This window comes from Macaca thibetana, chromosome 17 (assembly GCF_024542745.1).
Source record: "Macaca thibetana thibetana isolate TM-01 chromosome 17, ASM2454274v1, whole genome shotgun sequence".
Lineage (NCBI taxonomy): Eukaryota > Metazoa > Chordata > Mammalia > Primates > Cercopithecidae > Macaca > Macaca thibetana.
In genome coordinates this window covers 92,833,359-92,854,734 of record NC_065594.1, presented here as the reverse complement: position 1 = coordinate 92,854,734, position 21,376 = coordinate 92,833,359, and the positions used below count along the sequence as shown (strand labels likewise).

The following is a 21,376-nucleotide window of genomic DNA, read 5'->3' as shown; positions in this document are numbered from 1 at the left end:
GAAGGAGGGGAAAGGTGGGCATCCCGCCATGACTCACTACCTTTATAAAGTGGTGATCCGCACGGGGGATGGTTGAGTCTCTGGGCTTGGTCAGAATATACTGGTTGTTCTGGGAGTCAATCAGCATGCTAAGGCCCAAGTCGTCCTCCACTTCTCGTTTTGTTATATTTTGCTTAGAATTGGCCTCTTCTTCCTCCACCCTCAGAACTGCCTCAAAATTGACCCCCTTGACCTGCAAGAATAATAGTATTATGCAATTAAAATCCATTAAATGCTTTCAATTTTTAGGGAATGAATGCTACACAGAAGAATGTTAAAAATGTATCAATCAATGTTCATTAGCAGTGAATTATGACTTTTCAATTAAAGAAGTAATTTAAGAATGGATAGGTTTAGGATTTCTGCTACTTTCCAAGATCTAGTTTACCATTCTTTTTTTTTTTTTTTTTTTTCTTTTTTTTTTTTTTTTGAGACGGAGTCTCACTCTGTCACCCAGGCTGGAGTGCAGTGGCGCGATCTCGGCTCACTGCAAACTCCGCCCCCCCGGGTTCACGCCATTCTCCTGCCTCAGCCTCCCGAGTAGCTGGGACTACAGGCACCCGCCACCTCGCCCGGCTAGTTTTTTGTATTTTTTTTAGTAGAGATGGGGTTTCACCATGTTAGCCAGGATGGTCTCGATCTCCTGACCTTGTGATCCGCCCGCCTCGGCCTCCCTAAGTGCTGGGATTACAGGCTTGAGCCACCGCGCCCGGCCTAGTTTACCATTCTTTCAAGAAATTCATAGCCCTTAAAATACTTATGAGTTCTCCTCTAATTCCATAATTAGTAGATTTTTAAAACACCTTGTTTCTTCTACTCTATTTTTATTCTCTCCGGTTTCTTCTCTAATCTTTTTCTGATTTGTTTTTATTACCCAACCCTTTCATGAGTCCTCATCAAGACCCACAGTCAATTTTCACCATCAGTCCCACTTTTTTTCTTAGAATCTTAAACATGCTACAACAAAAGAGCAGCCTGAATTCCTGCTTCACAGATGAAGATCATTTTCTGTAAGAAGTTCACTGTTCCCGTTACAGGTGTTCAAACCAAAGCAACTCCATCTTGAACACAAGCAGCGCGAAATGAGGATGAAACCTACTGGGCTGCATTTCAGGGACAGGCATTCTTAGTCACAGGATGAGACAGGAGGTTGGCAAGATTGGTATCACAAGATACAGGCCACAAAGACTCTGCTGACAAAACAGGATGCAGTAAAGAAGCCGGCCAAAACCCACCAAAACCAAGAAGGCAATGAAAGTGGCCTCTGGTTGTCCTCACTGCTCACTGAACATAATTAGAATCCATTAGCATGTGAAATGACACTCCCACCAGCGCCATGACAGCTTCCAAATGCCATGGCAACATCTGGAAGTTACCCTATGTGGTCTAAAACAGGAGGAACCCTCCATTCTAGGAAATGCCACCCCTTTCCCAGAAAATTCATGAATAACCAACTCCTGGCTTAGCATGTAATCAATAAATAATCATAAAAATAGCCCTCAGGGCTGCTCTGCCTATGGAGTTGCCTTTTTTTTTGTTTCTTTACTTTCTTTTTTTTTTTTTTTTTTTTTTGAGACGGAGTCTCGCTCTGTCGCCCAGGCTGGAGTGCAGTGGCGCGATCTCGGCTCACTGCAAGCTCCGCCTCCCGGGTTCACGCCATTCTCCTGCCTCAGCCTCCCGAGTAGCTGGGACTACAGGCGCCCGCCCCTGCGCCCGGCTAATTTTTTCTATTTTTAGTAGAGACGGGGTTTCACCATGGTCTCGATCTCCTGACCTTGTGATCCGCCCACCTCGGCCTCCCAAAGTGCTGGGATTACAGGCGTGAGCCACCACGCCCGGCCGATTACTTTCTTAATAAACTTGCTTTCACTTTACTCTATGGACTCACCCTGATCCAAGAACTCTCTCCTGGGGTCTGGATTGGGACCCGTTTCTGCTAACGTCCCAGTAGATCAGCATTAAAACCCACTGTCCAGGCTGTCCTGAGACCAGAGGCCCAGTGTCCCAATCCATCTGGCCTCTGGAAAAATGCAGACAAGCTGCTGAGGAGCGGAACTGACTGTCGGTGTTAAAGTAAAGGATAATTAGCTGACTTCTACAAGACCAAATTATTTTCTCTATGACTGAGAAGCGTCTTAGTTTGTCTTCATTTTCAATCTACACTAAAAACATACATGTGAACAATTTCAACAACACGTCTTCCGATCAGCGAGCGGCTCGGGGGTGAAGCAGCAGCTGTTCGGGAACGCTTACTGATTTGTTGTCGTCGAAAGCGTGTTCCTCTATCTCTTCCTCCAGACGATCTGCTGCCTTTCTTACATCTTCAAGAATCTCGTCGAGCATGGATAAACTTTGGTTTTGATGTTGCATATTTTTAAGGGCTTCAACTTGATGTTTTTCTGCTGCTAGAAGTTCCATATATTCTGTTTCTTCCTAATCATTTGCAAGAAAAGAAGAGTGAGCTATATTAAGAAATAAGCTATGACATGACTTTCTTAATCAGTCCTCCTGCTTTCTTTGTCAAATGTCCCTGTTCATACGTCAATAACTTAACTCTGGTCAGCTAGGGAAGTCACGTGTCCTAGTTATTCAAACACAACTGACCTTAACCAAATGTTTAGGGAAAGTTTTTTGTGTATGTACATGAATACATGTAAGAAACATTTGTTACACAAAAGTAAATGTAGTATCTGTAGGTCATCCATCCACACTAAACTCATTGACTCAATAGTGACTGTGCTCCAGGCCTATCGTGTGTGAGTGCAGCAGTACTTTAAAACCAGATGTGAGACCTGAATGTGGAACTACCACCTAAATTCAATGCACAGTCAAATTCAAGTTACAAGGGAAAACTGTTCCAAAACACATGTAGAAACCAACAGCATTAATCATTTGAAGAACTGATGGGTGATGCTGACAATAGAATTTAGTAATGTATTTTACACAACTATATTTTATCAATAACCTTACTTTTAAACATTTATTCTTAGCTAAAGGGGTGGGACATAGGCCAGAGCAGAGAGGACCAGAGTCTAGAAGAACATCACTGCCTCAATTACCAAGTAGTCACGAGACATCATCTGATGCCACTGACAAAGAGCTGCAGGTCTCACACAGCTGAGGTCTCACACAGCTGCAGGTCTCACACATAGCTGCAGGTCTCACACAGCTAACGTCTCACACAGCTGAGGTCTCACACAGCTGACGTCTCACACAGCTGACGTCTCACACAGCTGCGGGTCTCACACAGCTGAGGTCTCACACAGCTGCGGGTCTCACACAGCTAGGTCTCACACAGCTGCAGGTCTCACACAGCTGCAGGTCTCACACAGCTGAGGTCTCACACATAGCTGCAGGTCTCACACAGCTGAGGTCTCACACAGCAGGTCTCACACATAGCTGCGGGTGTCCCACAGCTGCAAGTGTAACACACAGCTGTAGGTCTTGGACAGCTGAGGTCTCACACAGGTGCAGGTCTCATACAGCTGCAGGTCTGGCACACAGCTGGTCTCACACAGCTGCTGGTCTCACACAGCTGCAGGTCTCACACCGCTGCATGCCTAACACACAGCTGGTCTCACACAGCTGCAGGTCTAACACACAGCTGGTCTCACACAGCTGCAGGTCTAACACACAGCTGGTCTCACACACAGCTGGTCTCACTCAGCTGCAGGTCTCACACACAGCTACAGGTCTCGCACACAGCTGGTCTCACAGAGCTGCAGGTCTCACACAGCTGCAGGTCTCACACAGCTGGTCTCACACGCAGCTGGTCTCACTCAGCTGCAGGTCTCACACACAGCTACAGGTCTCGCACACAGCTGGTCTCACAGAGCTGCAGGTCTCACACAGCTGCAGGTCTCACACAGCTGGTCTCACACGCAGCTGGTCTCACTCAGCTGCAGGTCTCACACACAGCTACAGGTCTCGCACACAGCTGGTCTCACAGAGCTGCAGGTCTCACACAGCTGCAGGTCTCACACAGCTGGTCTCACACGCAGCTGGTCTCACTCAGCTGCAGGTCTCACACACAGCTACAGGTCTCGCACACAGCTGGTCTCACAGAGCTGCAGGTCTCACACAGCTGCAGGTCTAACACACAGCTGGTCTCACACGCAGCTGGTCTCACTCAGCTGCAGGTCTCACACACAGCTACAGGTCTCGCACACAGCTGGTCTCACAGAGCTGCAGGTCTCACAGAGCTGCAGGTCTCACACAGCTGGTCTCACACAGCTGGTCTCACTCAGCTGCAGGTCTCACACACAGCTGTAGGTCTTGCACACAGCTGGTCTCACAGAGCTGCAGGTCTCACACAGCTGCAGGTTTGATGCACAGCTGCAGGTCTAGCAGACCTGACACACAGCTATAGGTGTAGCACACAGCCGGGGGCCTATCACAGAGCTGCAGGTTTGACTGACATACAACTGCAGATCTGATACGTAGCTGCAGGTCTATCACACAGCTGCAGGTCGAGCACGTGACTGGAGGGCTAGTATAGCTGGTTTACCAGCACCTGGAGAATCTCGGCACAGGAAATAACAACTAGTGTATGTTAAAATACTGTTGATGTGTTATGAACTGTGCATATTGGTAGCCAATGTTACTCAAACTCATGTTTTTTCTCTACAATAAAACCACCACACATCTGGACCCTACCAATGGATCTTCATGTCTCCACTGTACACAGGGTCACAGCAGCTCATGCACATATCACACAGGGAAGACGAATGAATCAGTATTATTGAAAACCTTGATTTATCCATTTGCCTGATGATATTTCTCTCCTCCAAAATATATTTTGGTAAAAAAAGTTTAATGTCTGTATTTTCTCTCATGTTGATGCTGTGTAATAATACCACAGGTTTTTCTATGAAGATGACACAATACTTTACACATTGAAAGGGCCTGGGAGGCTGAGGCGGGAGAATGGCGTAAACCCGGGAGGCGGAGCTTGCAGTGAGCTGAGATCCGGCCACTGCACTCCAGCCTGGGCGACAGAGCGAGACTCTGTCTCGGTAAAAAAAAAAAAAAGAAAGGGCTTGGCATGATGCTTGCCATAGAAGAGGTACTCAAGAAATGATGGCTTTAAAAAATGTAAATAGATAATACAACATCTGATGCAATAAGTTCAGAAACTTCTCATCATTTTAAAAGCACCCTTGGTCAAAGTCCTTAATTTTAAATGCATACATTAGTTTAAAACTAATTTTAATATTTTTATCTTCGATGTATGACACTGAAGAAAAGTCAAACTTCACACTAAAAGGAACTCCTGTCAGAAACTCATCAAAATGCTGATTTAAGTTATATTTATTTCTACATCAGTTTACTAGGACAACTTGAGTAACTTTTTGAATTACCAGGGGATTTCTCCATAGAGAAAAGTATGAGAGTGGCTCCTAGAAGTAAGAACTACAGTATTATGCAAAAGAAAAGATTCTCCCTCACATGAGAGACTTTTCTAGATGTGATTTCCTATGAAAGACAACACCTGAGAGGCATCAGCCGCACTCACACCTTCCCTTCCCATCTGCTCCCACAGCTCCAGGTGGGTTCTCTCTAGGATGCGGATGTGGGCATGCACTCTCCCTCTCTCTTCACCTCTCTCTCTCTCTCCCTCCCTCCCTCCTTTCCTCCCTCCCTCTCCCTCTCTAGGACTGACCTTTATTGCAGCCTCTCTCAGGGCCTCCAGGCGCTGCCGGCTGCTCTCCTTCATGTTCACCACATCTTTGTAATCCCCCTGCAGGGCTCTCTGCAGTCCATAGATGGCTTGGAACACGGAATTTTCACTTTCATTCAACTCTTTCTGGAATATTTCAAATGTGTGCACCTGAAACAGTTTCTCTTCATCTGACAGGCCCACGTCTTTCTCCACTGCTCCAATTGCATTTTTCAGTTTGTTCAGAACCGCATTCTTCTGGCGGAGAAGCCCTGAGAGCTTCCTGCAGCTGTCCCGGACCCACTGGCGGCTCTGAGTGGCGGTCGCCCCTCGCCCGCGGTGCAGTTTGATCACACGCTGCGCCACCTCCTCATGCTCCACAGGCTGCACTGCCCAGGGAAGGACCGGAAACAGCACCCAGAAGAAGCTTCTTCCCAACACCTTCATGATCCGGGGTCGGAGGGCAGCGTACGGCAATCCACAGGTCTCTGCCCCGGTGAGCTTGCATTTCAGATACACATTTCAGCTGAAAAAGAGTTATTGTCACATATAAACAATGATTCATTACTAGTGATCGAAATATTAAATAATCAGATCCGGAAAACTGATACCTTTCTGAAGAAAATACCATTTTTCCTACATAAATATCAACATCTAAACTATCGCACTGAGATTAAAATCAAATACTGAATGCTGATGCACCTTGTATGGTGCCTTGTGAAGGGCTGAGATGATTAAAGGTCAGTTACATCTTTACAGAAAGGATTAAAGGTAATTTTTTTTTTTTTTTGAGAACACAGCCTCGTATCTCTACAAACTCTACCAAGTCCAAAAGACAGAAAACAAGTCTATTTAAGAGAGTCCATGTTGGCCAGGCATGGTGGCTTATGCCTGTAATCCCAGCACTTTGGGAAGCCAAGGCAGGCAGATCACCTGAGGTCAGGAGTTTGAGACCAGCCTGGTTAACATGGTGAAACTCCGTTTCTACTAAAAATACGGGCCTGGTGGCACACGCCTGTAATCCCAGCTACTCAGGAGGCTGAGGTAAGAGAATCGCTGGAACCCGGCAGGCAGAGGTTGCAGTAAGCCCAGATCACACCATTGTACTCCAGCTTGGGTAACAAGAGCAAAACTCCAGCTCAAAAAAAAAAAAAAAAAAAAAAAAAAAAAAAAAAGAGACAGCATGTTATCAATACCATCAACTTCCCCTCACAGGTCAGAGGGCTGCCTGGGGACATCACGCTCAACATCACTCCAGAAACGAAATCTTCTGAGCTAATGTTAGCTCTGTAGGCTTCCTAAAATCATATGAAATTTTGCCACATTTCCAAAGTCAGTCTACAGTCAAGTGCTACCAAGATGTCAAGAATTAAATAAATAAATATATATATGTATGTCACAATACCTGGATCTCTAGAACTTTCTGTTATCATCCCAATTCAGTCTCCTTCTCTTTCTTTCTTTAGGAAGACCTAAAACAATATATATTAATTCATTCTGGCAAGGAATAGCACAGACAGAAACCTGCTTTCTGAACATTACTGCTTGGGGAATGCGGACGGTTTCAGCGTGGCTGCAGCCGTGGCGTCCGGGTGGTGATGAGCAGGGGCAGGGCAGGGTGCCCAGACAGGAGCACTGTTTAGAAAGCAGGTGGAGACAGCAGCCAGCAAAGGTCACTAAGGCAGAATGAGCTTAGAGGCGGGAAACTGAGACTGTGGAAGGAAGGAGTAATAAACTAGTCAGTGGAATTTGGCCTCTAGGAGCTCACCAGTCACAAGGAGCCAAAAAAGGCAATAAAACCAACACCTACCACTTACGCAGATTTACGGTTTAAAGCAAACAACAACAAAATATTAACCTAACCATTCTTCATAGCAGCATCCAATGGAATGTTAGTCAGGAATTCCTACTCAACCATCACATATTCCAAAGATTCCCCGACCTGGAAACCTGGTTACTAAAAGGTGTATCTATATATCTATACTTTCCACTGCTAACCCAAATTCTAATTGGTTTAATCCAGTTTCCCAGGCAAGGCAGGTTAGCTGCAGCAAAAGTAAGGACCAGGCATTTCCGGAGGCAGCATTCTGCCCAAACCACGAAATGGCAGAAAGAGACAAACCTGATGCAAAACAAACAGGAGAACTCAAAAAGCCTGGAGGCCAGACCACTCAGTGAGGGCCACGACAGGCGTCACTGATCAGAATCACAAGCAAAAGTCACCAAGAAAAGACTATATTCTGGTTAGAAAGTGTTCAATTTTAAAACATTCTTTTTTTTTTTTTTTTTTTTTTTTTTTTTTTGAGACGGAGTCTCGCTCTGTCGCCCAGGCTGGAGTGCAGTGGCCGGATCTCAGCTCACTGCAAGCTCCGCCGCCCGAGTTTACACCATTCTCCTGCCTCAGCCTCCCGAGTAGCTGGGACTACAGGCGCCTGCCACCTCGCCCGGCTAGTTTTTTTGTATTTTTTAGTAGAGACGGGGTTTCACCGTGTTAGCCAGGATGGTCTTGATCTCCTGACCTCGTGATCCGCCCGTCTCGGCCTCCCAAAGTGCTGGGATTACAGGCTTGAGCCACCGCGCCCGGCCTTTAAAACATTCTTGGAGACTGACTCCCAAAAGGTGAAGCACACTCCACGGAGAATTCGCTTACCTAGAACAGGTAACTTCCTACATGGTAGAATAAATGATAATGTGCTGTTCCAATCACTCAATTTTATGTTAGTTTCAATACAACTTTAAGTACACGTGTACAACTTAAGCACACATTTACCACCTTAAAAACAAACAATGAGGCAATCATTTAGTCACGCCTAGCCATATAGCTGAGCTGTTATTTTAATGACTCACTCAATTGCTAAGCTTCTCTCGGTTGGTCCAAGGGAGCTAAAGAAATCAACAGCTACTTCAGAAGTGCACTTTTAGTATTTTCCAGAACCAAGACAGAAATTTGAGATGCTTAGCTCATACTTCCCAGTTCCCCAAAAAAATCCCAAAAAGTGATTCTTTGACGGATTTTATGCTTCAGAAAAATAAGTTTCCACACAGCTCATGTGTGAATGACACCTCTATGTTCATTTCTGGTTCCTTCCTCAATCAGGTTCCTAAAATCAGTTGTCCCTCTAAGGGACCTATTAATTTTTATGAGAAATCTTTGAGGATTTTAGTTGTAGTTATACTAAAATATCCCACTGAAACTTACTCATAACATGAAACAAATTATTTATGGACCCTTAAAATACAAATCACCCTTTATTCAAACTCATCTCATTTTACCTTCAAACTTGCCTCCAAAATCCTATGGACTACTAAATTGTAGCATGTTTTTTGAGTAAATTAGTAAACATCTTTAGCTGTTCTAATTATTAAAAAGACACTTTGGATTCCTGTAATGTGTTTTTTATTGTTGTTGTTTGAGACGGAGTTTTGCTCTTGCCACTCAGGCTCAAGTGCAGTGTCATGATCTTGGCTCACTGCAACCTTTGCCTCCCGGGTGCAAGCGATTCTCCTGCCTCAGCCTCCCGAGTAGCTAGAATTACAGGTGCCCACCACCACACGCAGCTAATTTTTGTATTTTTAATAGAGATGGTGTTTCGCCATGTTGGCCAGGCTGGTCTCAAACTCCTGACCTCAGGTGATCCACCCGCCTAAGCCTCCCAAAGTGCTGGGATTACTTTTTTAATAATGAATTCTTAGAATTTCTGTATCTTGAGCTATTGATACACATAACAATGTGGATGTATCTCAAGGCTAAGTGAAAAAAAATCTCAATTTTATTGAAAAGACACACAGGCGTAGATTCACACTCACTAGTGCGTGTATAGGTGGTGTGATCTCAACAGGTCAGGGGATTTGATCAAAGAAAATTTCCTGCGTATACTATGGTTTTGCACGGTGCTACTATTGGAGAAAACAGGATAAAGGCACTCTGCAGGATTTCTCTGTATTACTCCTTACAACTTCATATGAATCTACAACCATCTCAAAATGAAAAGGTTTTCAAATTCTACCTAAGGCCAGGTGCGGTGGTTCATGCCACTGCTGTATTATGCCACAATTATCTGTATTCCCAGCGCTCTGGGAGGCTGAGGTGGGCGAATGCTTGAGGCCAGGAGTTAGAGACCAGCCTGGGTAACATAGCAAGACCCCGTCTCTATTAAAAATGAAGTAATTAGTCGGGCGTGGTGCCCTCTGTGGCCCCAGCTCCTGGGGAGGCTGAGGCGGGAGAATCGCTTGAGCCTTGGACCAGCCCCTGCACTCCAGCCTGGGCGACAGCAAAACTCTGTTTCAACAACAACAAAAAAGCTTCAGAATATTTAAGTCAAGCCTGTAGGAAAAAAAGCCACAAATATTTCACTAAGTACTCCAAACATTAAGACACTCCTTTTGGAAAAACCGGTAAATAAGATAAATTTGGAAGACAGAACAATCAGAAAAACAGGCAGTGAATAAGGACCCGATGCGTAGCGATCTTGTTTCCCTGCGCAGGCGTCCACACCCCGCCTCATGGACAACACCAGGAGCCGTTAGGAGCCACAGGAGGGGTGCCAGGGACAGGGCTGCATCTCCGCCGCCCGCCCTGGAGGCCCCGAGTCCACCCGCGCGGCCAGGATGGGAACGCAGGTCCCATTCCAGGTTAGAACGTGGGCCTCGGCGAAGAGCGCCTGGGCAAGGCCTGGAGGAGCGGGACCCCAGGCCACAGAGACCACCCGACCCCGGGAGACAGCACTTGCAAGAGAAGGGGAGCCCCGGAAAGGGAGGGAAGGAAGGGGAGCCCCGAGGAAAGAGAGAGGGGAAGGGAGTCCCGGGGAGGGAAGGAAGGAAGGGGACCACTGGGAAGGGAGAAAGGGAAGGGGAGCCCCGGGGAGGGAGAGGGGAGGGAGAGAGGGGAGGGGAGCCCCAGGGAGGGAAGGAAGGAAGGAAGGAAAGGGACCACTGGTAAGGGAGGAAGGGGAGCCCCGGGGAGGGAGAGAAGGGAGGGGAGCCCCAGGGAGGGAAGGAGGGAAGGAAGGAAGGAAGGAAGGAAGGAAGGAGGGAGGGAGGGAGGGAGGGAGGGAAGGAGGGAAGGAAGGAAGGAAGGGAAGGAAGGAAGGAAGGAAGGAAGGAAGGACGGAAGGAAGGGGAAGGAAGGAAGGAAGGAAGGGGAAGGGGAAGGAAGGAAGGAAGGAAGGAAGGAAGGAAGGAAGGAAGGACGGAAGGAAGGGGACCACTGGGAAGGGAGGAAGGGAAGGGGGCTCCGGGGAGGGGGAGAGGGGAGGGGAGCCCCAGGGAGGGAGGGAAGGAAGGGGACCCCCGGGAAAGAGCCCCGGATGGACGGGCCTGGCGCTCACCGGGACGCAGGAGGCCGCGCCCGCCCGTCCGGCCCGAGCATCACCGTTCCGCGGCCTGGGCCGGGCTCTGAGGCACCAGGAGTCGAGGGGCGGAGGGGGACGCCGTCTCCTGCCTCGGAGCGCAGCGCCCAAGGGCTTCCCTGCATCCCTTCCCAGGCGGGACCAGGGCCGGGAGGGAGCGGCCGCCGCCCTGCCCAGCACCTCCCTCGCCCAGCACCGCCGCCCGGGACTCCGGCCCAGCCGCACTTACGGCCCCCTTTAAGAGGCGGGGCGGGGGCGGGTCCCGTCAGCCGTGGGCGGCGCAGGGCACGTCGGGAGGTGGAGTTCCGTGCACCGACCCACCGCCCACTTCCTTCCAAGAGAACCTGCCGGCCGGCGCGGGGCCTGGGAGCTGCAGGGCGGCGTCGGACTCCGCAGGGGCGAGCCAAGGCCCTAGTAAAGGCCGGGACGCGCAGGGGCGACGGGACGCGAGCTCCCGTCGACCCCCGGGCGGCGCTGAGCATGCCGGGAATGGGAGTCCCCGCGGCCGGCTCCCGCCAGTGCCCCGTAGCCCAGGGCCGCGGCGGTCCGAGGACGAGGGCGGAGCGGCCGCCGCGCCTGCGCAGAAGGCCGGGGCCGGCGAGACGCCGGCGGCGCGGGGGAGATGGTAGGTGGGCCGGCGTCGCCTCTGCCGGTCGGGGTCGGGGTCGGGGTCGGGCGCCAAGGTCGGTGCGCTGGACTAGGGAGGCCGAGCCCAGCGAGCTGCGCGGGGCGTTCCGGGCGGATCCGAGGGAGGAGCGCGCCGGGGCCCGCGAGCGGGAGCGGCGGCGTCGGAGGCGCGGGACCGCGGGGAGCGCGGGTTTGACCCGGAGCCGCGAGGGACGACGGAGAGTGAGCGGAGGGCAGGTGCCGCGGGGCAGGGGTCGGGCCCGAGCGGGAACCCAGGCCGCGGGCTTCCCAGGGCGGCTCCGAAACGGGCAGTCGAGGCAGGCGAGGGCTCGGCTGCTCCTGCGGGCGTCTGTGCAGATCCTGAGGCTGTTGACCAAAACAGCGCAAGGAAGGAATGCACCAGAAGCGCAGATTCGCGGGGGAGGCCCTGCCGCTGGGAGGGGAAGGGGAGGCGCAGCGGGGCTCCAGCGGGGTCTGGAGGGGGCTGTAGCGTGGCCCTAGCTGTGCGTCTGTGGAGCTGGTAGAGTTCTGCAGCCCAGGAGTGAGGCTGCTGGAGGTGCACATCAGTTTGAAATGTGGTGGAAACCATGGTGATGGATGGGATTTATTCAGTCCACATCCATTCAGAGGCCAGCAGGGTGCTGCTGGGGGTGACTGGTGCTGGGTCGGGCGTGATTTTGGCATTGAGGGAGCTGATGCCCCAGCAGGGGAGACAGGCACCAGATGCACAACTGTTTAACCACAGTTGGGACAAGGGCTAAGGCACGGGTTCCAGGAACCTGTAGGATGCGGGTGTGGGAGTGGTGTCAAATGCTGAGGGTGTGAGTTGAACTCGAGAATTTCTCTGGAAATTAGCCAGAGGAAAAGTGAGGTGCCAGGGGCAGCCAGCCTTATGCAGCTCCAGGCAGAAGAAACAGAATGCACGGACCCTTAGTGGTAGGCGATGGTGACATATAGGAGCAGAAAGATTGTCCTGGCTAAGGCCCAGAGAGCCACCGGCGAAGGGACACGGTAACGTGTAGAGGGGAGTGGAGGGTGAGGACAAACTTCAGGATGGGAGAAGAGCCACAAAGGAGACGGAGAAAGGCGAGTAGGAGAAACCAGGAGACTAGAATGTGTGGAAACCAAGAGGATGGAGTTTAAATGAGGAAGGAGCCATCAGCAGTGCTGACCAAAGAGCAGCTGAAAAGGTCCCACTGACTGCAGCAGCCGGGCTTTTGTGACCCTTAGGGGTCACTGCGGAGGCCGGGCTGGAGCGAGGTAGCATGAGTTAGGATGCACACCTGGGCAGGTGGAGATAGCTCGCTCCAGCTTTTAGGACGAAAGGGGCAGAGTGGACAGGAACTTAGCTTGGGGAAAACGACCATGTTCAGGATGCGGGAGAGGAGCGTTCCCCTGCTGCCGAGATTGGAGATCCAAGAGCAGGGATGAATTTAACTCCCCCTCCCTCTAGCGTGCTGTATACCAAAACAGAGTCAAAGTGATCCATAAGCTTATGTAGTTTATTTGATCAACATGATTGGCCTGCCAGCCCCTTGTAAGTCGACCCTAAGGACATTTTAAGAGTAATTTCTTTCCCTTTTACATATGGTATCCTTGGTGCCAGATTATATGAGTCGTTTTTCACAAGGTCACAATTAAAGTGTTTGAGACTTTTTCATAGTTTAGAGATTTTATTTGCTGTTTCCACTGGATTGTCCAGATTTTTATTTCAAGAATTGTGTACATTTTAACAGAATAAAATAGTGAAACCTAGAAAATGCCCCCCCCCCGCCCTATGTACACACTTTAAAAGTTGGCCTTAATAATTTAACTTGCATGACATGGTAAGCCTCAGTGAAGGTTGTGCACTTGAAGGGCTGTCCTAGTTCCAGTGTGTCGACCTTGATTAGATTGACCTGAGTTCAGTCCTGTCTGGGTGCACTCAAAGCTTCCTGCCAGTATCTGGGCCTTTGTTAGTTTGACCTGGGTTCAGTCCTGTCTAGAGAGACTCAGGGCTTCCTGCTCTCCCCTGTAGTTTTTTAGTTGACGAGCCTTTTTGTTTCCTAAGAAGCTTTATGCCAGTTCCCTTTTTCACAAGAGGCAACTTGGGTCTCTTAGTCACTTTTGGACATGAAGCACGTAGTCTTTAGACTTGGCTATCGATCTTTGCTTTAATCACTGTTATTTTATGGAGGAACCTGTAAGGGGTGACATCAAATGATTGCAGCTTTGTTGACTGGCCAGAGGCCTGTTGATGGGCTAAGCCTAGACCCCAGAGTTTCTCTTGCTCATTCAGAACCAGTGCCTTGGCACCACCGTGTGGTTCAGGGTTTGCTGGAGTATCTTGTGACATCAGGCAGTTTGAGTAGATTGCAGGGGAATCTTCGTGTTTCTCGATACCAACTTCTGTCCACTCTGTAGCTAATAGTAATGATTCAAAACCACTTTGAATGGCCTGGATCCATGTGCTCCTGCATCTGTTCTTCTAGAGTTCTAAGAAATTAGGCTGCTAGTGTAACGGTGTTGTCACATATTAGGGGAGGCTTCAAGGGGTGACCGGCAGCAGCTCAAGATCAGACACCATCATATCTTCCAAATTTCCACATTCCAGATTTCCTGATGTGGAGTCATCAGTTGTATAATGCTGGTTAAATAGTTCAGTCACCGAAGAGTATATTGTTTGGCTGATTAGTCTTGGAGGGTCTAAGGGTACAATGTTGAATTTTTTTAGGTGAAATTCACATAACATAAAATTAACTATTTTAAAATGTACAATTCAGTGGTGTTTAGTACGTCCACGAATTTGTGGAACCACCACCTCTATCTAGTCCTAAAACATTTTTGTCATCCCGAACAATAACTGTGTACCCATTAGCGGTCACTCCCAACTCCTCCCTTGCCCCAGCCCCTGGCTACCACTCACCTTTCTCTCTGTAGACATTTGCCCGTTCTGGATATTTCGTATAAGTGGAATCGTACCCCGTGTGGCTTCTTGTGCCTGGCTTTTACTCAGTGTCGTACTTTTGAGGTTCTTCCATGTGGCATGTATCAATACTTCATTCCTTTTTATGGCCGAATTATGTTCCGTTATATGGATATACTAAATTTTGTTGTATAACCATGGCAGAATTTTTAAATCTAGCAATGATGGCCACTTCCATAATAAGGATGTCATGGCTGTTCCTAGTGGTGGACCATTTTGGGGGTTGCACTTCTGCCTTTATCTTAAGGTTTTTGGGGTAATTCTTGGCTTTGCTCACCCTCCCTTGGGAAGGCTGTCAACTTCATAAAAAGACTCTAGCTGTATCCTTTGTCAGCTTACTGTCAGAGAGTATGGGATCTGCCTTAATTTAGTTAAATTTGATCTTACCAGATAATACAACCTTGAATTTTTCGTTTAGTTCTATTCAAAAGCTCAGTTTCAGAAAATAATGTAGTGAATATGTATTCCATTTATTCCTCTGGAATCTAGATCGGGTTCAGCAAACTACAGCCCACAGGCTAGCTGTCTGTTTTTGTAAATTGAGTTTTATTGGAACACAGCCTACGGCTGTCTGCTTTTGCAACAGACCCACAGGCCTGAGATGGCAGAGCCGACTGCTGACTGGAACATTAAGAGAGAAAGTTGGCTGAGTGAAGGCTTCTGATCTTCATCAGTTCTTCATCTGAGTTCTGCCTTCCCCTACCTTATGAGGACTTAGCAGATGAGCTTAAGCCATCTGTGAAACCACTGAAATTTTATGCAAAGCTGCCTGCACATGTGAGGTCCATATATGTGTTCCTGGAGGGCAGACCTGTGACTCCTCAGATTCCAAAAGGGATTCAAGACTCCCAAATGCTCAACACTCATTGTTCTGAGTAGCCGAAATGTTAATTCTGTAGCCTCACCTGAGTTAGCAGTTCTCTCAGGGTTTAGTCTCAGGAGTTGTGTGGTTTTCGGGTTTGTTTTTTCTAACTTTTAGGTTCGGGGTACGTGCGCAGGTTTGTTACAAAGGTCAACTGTGTGTCATGAGAGTTGGCGTACAGATGATCTCGTCAGCCTGGTAGTGAGCACGGTACCTGGTGGGCAGTTTTGGGATCCTCTCCCTCCTGCCACTCTCAAGCAGGCCCCGGTGTCTGTTGTTCCTTCTTTGTGTCCACACGTGCTCTGTGTTCAACTCCCACTTACAAGTGAGAACATGTGGCATTTGGTTATCTGTTCCTGCGCCAGTTCACTTAGGAAAATGGCCTCTAGCTCCATCCATGTTGCTGCAAAGGACATAATCTTGGTCCTTTTTATGGCTGTGTAGTATGCCGTGGTATATATGTACCACATTTCCTATATATTTTTAAGAATGATTAGAACCCCATTCTTAAATGAGAGCTCTTGTTTATGTGGGTAATAGTCATCAATATTTACCATATTAGAAATTAAAATAGGAAGTATTAAAATATTTCTATATTTAATTAGCAATAATAAACCTATTACATTTTTGCAAATATTTTAATGTCTAGCTTGATAAAAGATAGGCTCTCGAATCTCACATTCATTCCTGTGATATCACAAGCCTTGCGGCCCGTGGAGGCCTCTGCTATGCACTCTGTGAGAATGAGAGTGAGCAAGGCCGGTGGCGGCTTAGGACGCTCAGGAAGGTGGTTCTGTGGACCTCCTGAAAGGCCTTAGGACCCAGCGGTCGCAGATGCATGTGGGAGAGTATGTATCTGGACAGTGTTATCTTAACGCTCCTGCGGAATCGTCCTCTGGTATTTTGGCATCAGCATGCTTTTTGATTTCCTGTCTCAAAAAAAAAAAAAAAAAAACCTTCTGGAAACTGGCTCTGCTGTACATGGTTGGCATTTTGGTGAGGAATTGGTATGTGTGAGGGGACATGGAACTTTGCCAGGAGCCCAGGAGACGTTTCCCTCAGGTTTTAGGCCAGAAGGATCTATACCACTTCTGAGCTGCTGGTAAGGTTTTAGATCTTATGAAAATGAATTTTCCTAACTAATCATGTTTTCTTTACTGTGGCACTGGGGAAGCTTGGAGCCTGATTTCCAGCTCTTAACATGTGACAGGCACATCCTTGCACTAACGGCACCCCTTTCTCAACCATACCTTGTTATCCTTCTGTACACTTTCGTTATGTTGTAATTCATTCCATGTGTTTTTATAAGTTGTCTCATCTTTATTTGAACAAGATTGAGTATAAATCCTTTTGAGTAAAAAATTTCCCCCTTATATTATTGTGTAAAGCATTTTTGTAAAACATTAGCATCCAGTGGATTCTAGGGTCTGTTTGGATTTAGAGAAGTTAGTGAATCACTTTTTTTTCCAGTGTTGCTTTCATCAGGTTTCTTTATTGATTGGTTGATTGAGATGGAGTCTTGCTCTGTCGCCCAGGCTGGAGTGCAGTGGCGTGATCTCAGCTCACTGCAGTCTCCACCTCCCAGGTTCAAGTGATTTTCCTGCCTCAGCCTCCCAAGTAGCTGGGACTATAGGCGCATGCCACAACGCCCAGCTAATTTTTGTATTTTTAGTAGCGATGGGGTTTCTCCATGTTGGCCACGATGGTCTTGAACTCCTGACCTCAAGTGATCCGCCTCAGCCTCCCAAAGTGCTGGGATTCCATCATCCAGTTACTTTAGATAAGTGGAATCTCAGCCCTCCTATATCTGGAAGTGTCAAGATGTTACTTTGTTTCATTATATACTATATATAGTACAGCTGCTTGGCAGCGTTGTTATTTATTGCCTGCCCAGATCCTCTGTCCTATTTTTCATTTTATTTCTGTCTGGTATACAGAGGCATTCTTGTTATTAGTATTATTGTTTCCATTTAATCATAACAGGCTTTTTTTGTGCCTGCTTGTGAAACTTTCGTAAATTACTTTTAACACGATGCTTAGTTATTTGTGTACATTTTCATCAATGTGATTCTGCTGATTTAAACTGGGAAAAAGTGTCTGCAAACTGCACAGCCTCTTTCCGTTCATTAAAGCCTGAAGTTTATTGAAACCAAAGAAGACCCTGTGGCTGGGGCCCCGGTGACGCCGTGAGGTCCTTGCCCGGTGTCCTCAGAGGCTAGGTGTGCGGTACAGAGTTCCTGAGAGCTTTAGAAAAATGGGTCACACTTCATGCAGGGTGAACTGGGTGGCGATCAGAATGTGTTTTGTATAAGATGTTAATTCTCATGCTTTCTGAAGCTCGGACTGCCTGTTTGTTACAGTGTAGGTACTGTTGTTTCGGAAGACCGTGCAGTCTTTTTAACTGATGACGAGCAAGGCTTTGTCTCTAATTCTGCCCAGTTAAAGTGCAGGCGTTAGGCTAGAGCTGGGACGAACCCCGAGCGGCTTCATTGGCTTTCCTACTTCTTTTGCATCCCAAAGCATAAGCTTAAATCGTCTCAGAAGGACAAGGTCCGCCAGTTTATGGCATGCACTCAGGCTGGCGAGAGAACTGCTATCTACTGCTTAACGCAGAATGAGTGGAGACTAGACGAGGCCACGGACAGCTTCTTCCAAAACCCAGACTCGTTCCACAGGGAGTCCATGCGGAACACTGTGGACAAGAAGAAGCTGGAGCAGCTGTACGGCAGGTACAAAGGTAAGAGGTGAGGGCAGCAAAGCCGGACGGATGTCGGCCTCCGTGAGCGGCCTGCACGCTGCACTTCCAGGGTTCTTTCTGGTGCCAGGGGCAGATCTCCGGGCTGCTGTTGCTTCTCCTCCCCACGTTCAGCTGCAGAATCCACTTTCTTCCGTTTCAATGGGGCTGGGACTGTGATTGGTGGGGGTGGGGAGGGCAAGAAGAGGGGAGTCGGCGATGGAGCAGGACCAGGCCTGTGCCTGCTTGTTCTGTGTGGTGAGTCTGACACTGCACAGCCTGTCAGGGAACAGCTGCTGCTGGGAGGCTTGGTGTCTTGGCGTGAGTATGTCTGTTAATACAGTATTTTTTTCAAGCACTTCTGTTTAGGCTGAAATATTGATGATGAGAAGGTTAAGAACAACACCAAATCGTGAAGACGATCCTGAAGTGAGGGTAAACCTTAGTGTTTTCCTTGCCCGGGCAGTGGCGTGTTAGCACTGAAGTAGCTTCAGTGGTTCGAGAGGCTTTGGGAAAAGCTCTCAGCAAAGAAACCTTGTGTTTCAGATTGTGAGCAGTTGTGATTTTTATTGACATCAGTGCTTGGATGGGAGCTTTTCTCGTCAAAATGCAGCTGTGCCTTGCACTAAGACTGCCATGATGAGCATATACAGATCCACGCCCCTCTGCGGGTTTTAAATTTCATCTTCAGTGCAGAGGGGGAGGCAGCCATCTAAGAGCTGACTTATTTTGCTTTTTCTTTCTACCAGTTTTTAAGGCCAAGTTTTCTAAAACTTTAAAACAAAACCAAGCCCTGACTCTCATTTAAACAAGTATTAGCCCAAATATACAATAATTTCCTTGGCTTTAAGTTCCTGTTTGTTTGTTTATTGGTGGGTGTGTGTGTGTGTGTGTGTGTGTGTGTGTGTGTGTGTGTGTGTCTGAGACGGCGTCTCGCTCTGTCACCAGGCTGGAGTGCAGTGGTATGAGCTCGGCTCTCTGCATCCTCTGCCTCCCACATTCAAACGATTCTCCTGCCTCAGCCTCCCGAGTAGCTGGGACTACAGGCGCCCGCCACCACGCCCAGCTAATTTTTGTATTTTCAGTAGAGACGGGGTTTCACCATGTTGGCCAGGATGGTCTCGATCTCTTGACCTCGTGATCCACCTGCCTTGGCCTCCCAAAGTGCTGGGATTACAGGCGTGAGCCACCGCACCCGGCCTAGTTCTTGTTTATTTAATATTTTCATTTTTTACTTTTTAAAATACTGTGTGTGTGCTTTAGTCTTTCTGTTTAGATCTGAAAAGTGAGTTGAAAATTGCTTTTAAAAATCTTGGCTCAGAAACGTAGTCAGTGGTAAAACAAACCAGATTTGTACTTATTGTACTTCCCAAAGAATGAAAATTGTTTTTAGTTAAGCATTAGTCTACTTCAAACATTTTTGGCTAAGTTAGTTGTTGAGCTGATTTTGTAAATCATAAGTTTTTTATGCAGATTTTTAAAAGTTATTTAAATATATATAGCTGCTTTTGAAAAAATACTTGTGTATAAGTGGAAAATTGTGTCTTTAAGTGTTATTGAAGCTTCATCCCTTCATTATTATTTAACTTTATTCATGCAGTTATAGTCAGTTAAAGTGGAAACATGGTACAATCACTTTAGGCTCTAAAAATAAACATAGTTCTAAGACTGTTGACAAATATAACATTGGTTATTACGTTAGCATATACAAATGAACAAGTATTTGCAAAATTACTTGAAATATTGAATATGGTTGTAATCAAATTTACTGAGATGGTTTATGAGGTCAGAGCATTGTAGATCAGTATTTCTATTCATGAAGTATAATATTAGCAGATGGAATTGAATAAGGTGATAAGTGGGGATTTATTTTTTTACAGAACCTCTGTCCCATAAACTATGCTGAGGTTTTCTCCCTGATATGAGAATAGAGTTAGAAGGATGTTTATGGTTTTCTTCATTTTTGTTACCATTTTTCTTTGTTAACTATATATATGTAGTAGTAAACTAGTTAAATGACCAGAGTTAGATTTTGTGTGAAGGGGAAGAAAAGTTTATCCTACCTAATCTTTCTTTGAGCAAAGAAGCTACAGGTTTTCTATTTTTACCTTCTAAACCCACAATTTACATATGCATTACGACAATATGATATAATCTGTCTGAAATTACTAGCTTTAGTGAAGTCTTGCTGGGATGCCTTAAATATATTTTACTGTTTGATTTTCTGATAAACAAATGCTAAGTTCTTTAATTTTATTTATAAACTAGGAATAGGGGGTGGGGAACCTGAATTTCTAAGCTATTAAATGTGGATACATAAGCTAAATGATTCTGAAAAATAGTTATTGTCCAGTACCATTAGAACTAGCAAATGAAATCACTTAAGAAAAACATCAATCATTCATTTACTTTGGCAGAGTTGTGATAAAAACCCAAGGTATTGTAAATACTTTATCAATACAGTATCTTTTATAGCATTTTGCCTTTGGGTGAGCTAAATTTCTCTAAACTTGAATTTTTATTTCACTTTAGGGAAATTAAATTTTTCTTAGTGAACAGATCTTCTCAAAAAAAATTCAATGATTTTTTTTTCCCTAAGACCCAGAACCCTAGATTTTAAAAATAGGACCGTTTTCTGGATAAATTATTAGTTGCTCACTATTTCTTTCATGTGTAGTAGAAAACTGCAGCCTATTGATTGATGTATTGGAAACACGCTTGCTAGAACTATGTAGTATAATAGAATGCTAGGATTCAAACCTCCTATTTTAGAATTCCTTTTCAAAATAGTATAACTTCCTTTACCCCTGATATTAACTACAGATCCACAAGATGAAAACAAAATTGGAATCGATGGGATTCAACAGTTTTGTGATGATCTGAGCCTAGATCCTGCCAGTATCAGTGTGTTGGTCATAGCGTGGAAGTTCAGGGCAGCAACTCAGTGTGAATTTAGCAGAAAGGAATTTCTAGATGGCATGACAGAACTCGGGTAAGTCAATTATTCGTAGCTTAAATTTTTTCAGAAATGAAAATACTTTTAACATTAATTATTTTTCAGCAACCTCTACATATTAATTTCATATGTTTATTTTCTTTGTGTGTCTTAAAAATTTCTTATGCATCTGCACTCTCTGCACTA

General features: G+C 46.6%; 2 protein-coding genes across 8 annotated transcripts in view; one reads left to right on the top strand and one right to left on the bottom strand.

Moving 5' to 3' along the window:
- TMCO3 (transmembrane and coiled-coil domains 3) overlaps positions 1-11,502 on the bottom strand; it is a 61,164-nt gene extending 49,662 nt beyond the window's left edge. For 3 of the 5 annotated variants that reach the window (XM_050767015.1, XM_050767010.1, XM_050767014.1), the window contains exons 1-5: positions 11,026-11,258; positions 7,104-7,170; positions 5,702-6,224; positions 2,293-2,472; positions 41-232 (exon numbers count right to left, since the gene is read on the bottom strand). In XM_050767015.1, coding sequence (XP_050622972.1) covers positions 41-232; positions 2,293-2,472; positions 5,702-6,145 — 816 coding nt within the window. In that variant the 5' untranslated portion in view covers positions 6,146-6,224; positions 7,104-7,170; positions 11,026-11,258. Of the gene's footprint in view, positions 1-40; positions 233-2,292; positions 2,473-5,701; positions 6,225-7,103; positions 7,171-11,025; positions 11,288-11,390 lie in introns of those variants that run through there. The other 2 variants (XM_050767011.1, XM_050767012.1) reach the window with 2 other exon arrangements.
- Positions 11,396-21,376, top strand: part of DCUN1D2 (defective in cullin neddylation 1 domain containing 2) — a 40,522-nt gene continuing 30,541 nt past the window's right edge. The window contains exons 1-3 of one of the 3 annotated variants that reach the window (XM_050767050.1): positions 11,396-11,671; positions 18,021-18,237; positions 21,058-21,226. In XM_050767050.1, coding sequence (XP_050623007.1) covers positions 11,669-11,671; positions 18,021-18,237; positions 21,058-21,226 — 389 coding nt within the window. In that variant the 5' untranslated portion in view covers positions 11,396-11,668. Of the gene's footprint in view, positions 11,672-11,893; positions 11,911-18,020; positions 18,238-21,057; positions 21,227-21,376 lie in introns of those variants that run through there. The other 2 variants (XM_050767051.1, XM_050767052.1) reach the window with 2 other exon arrangements.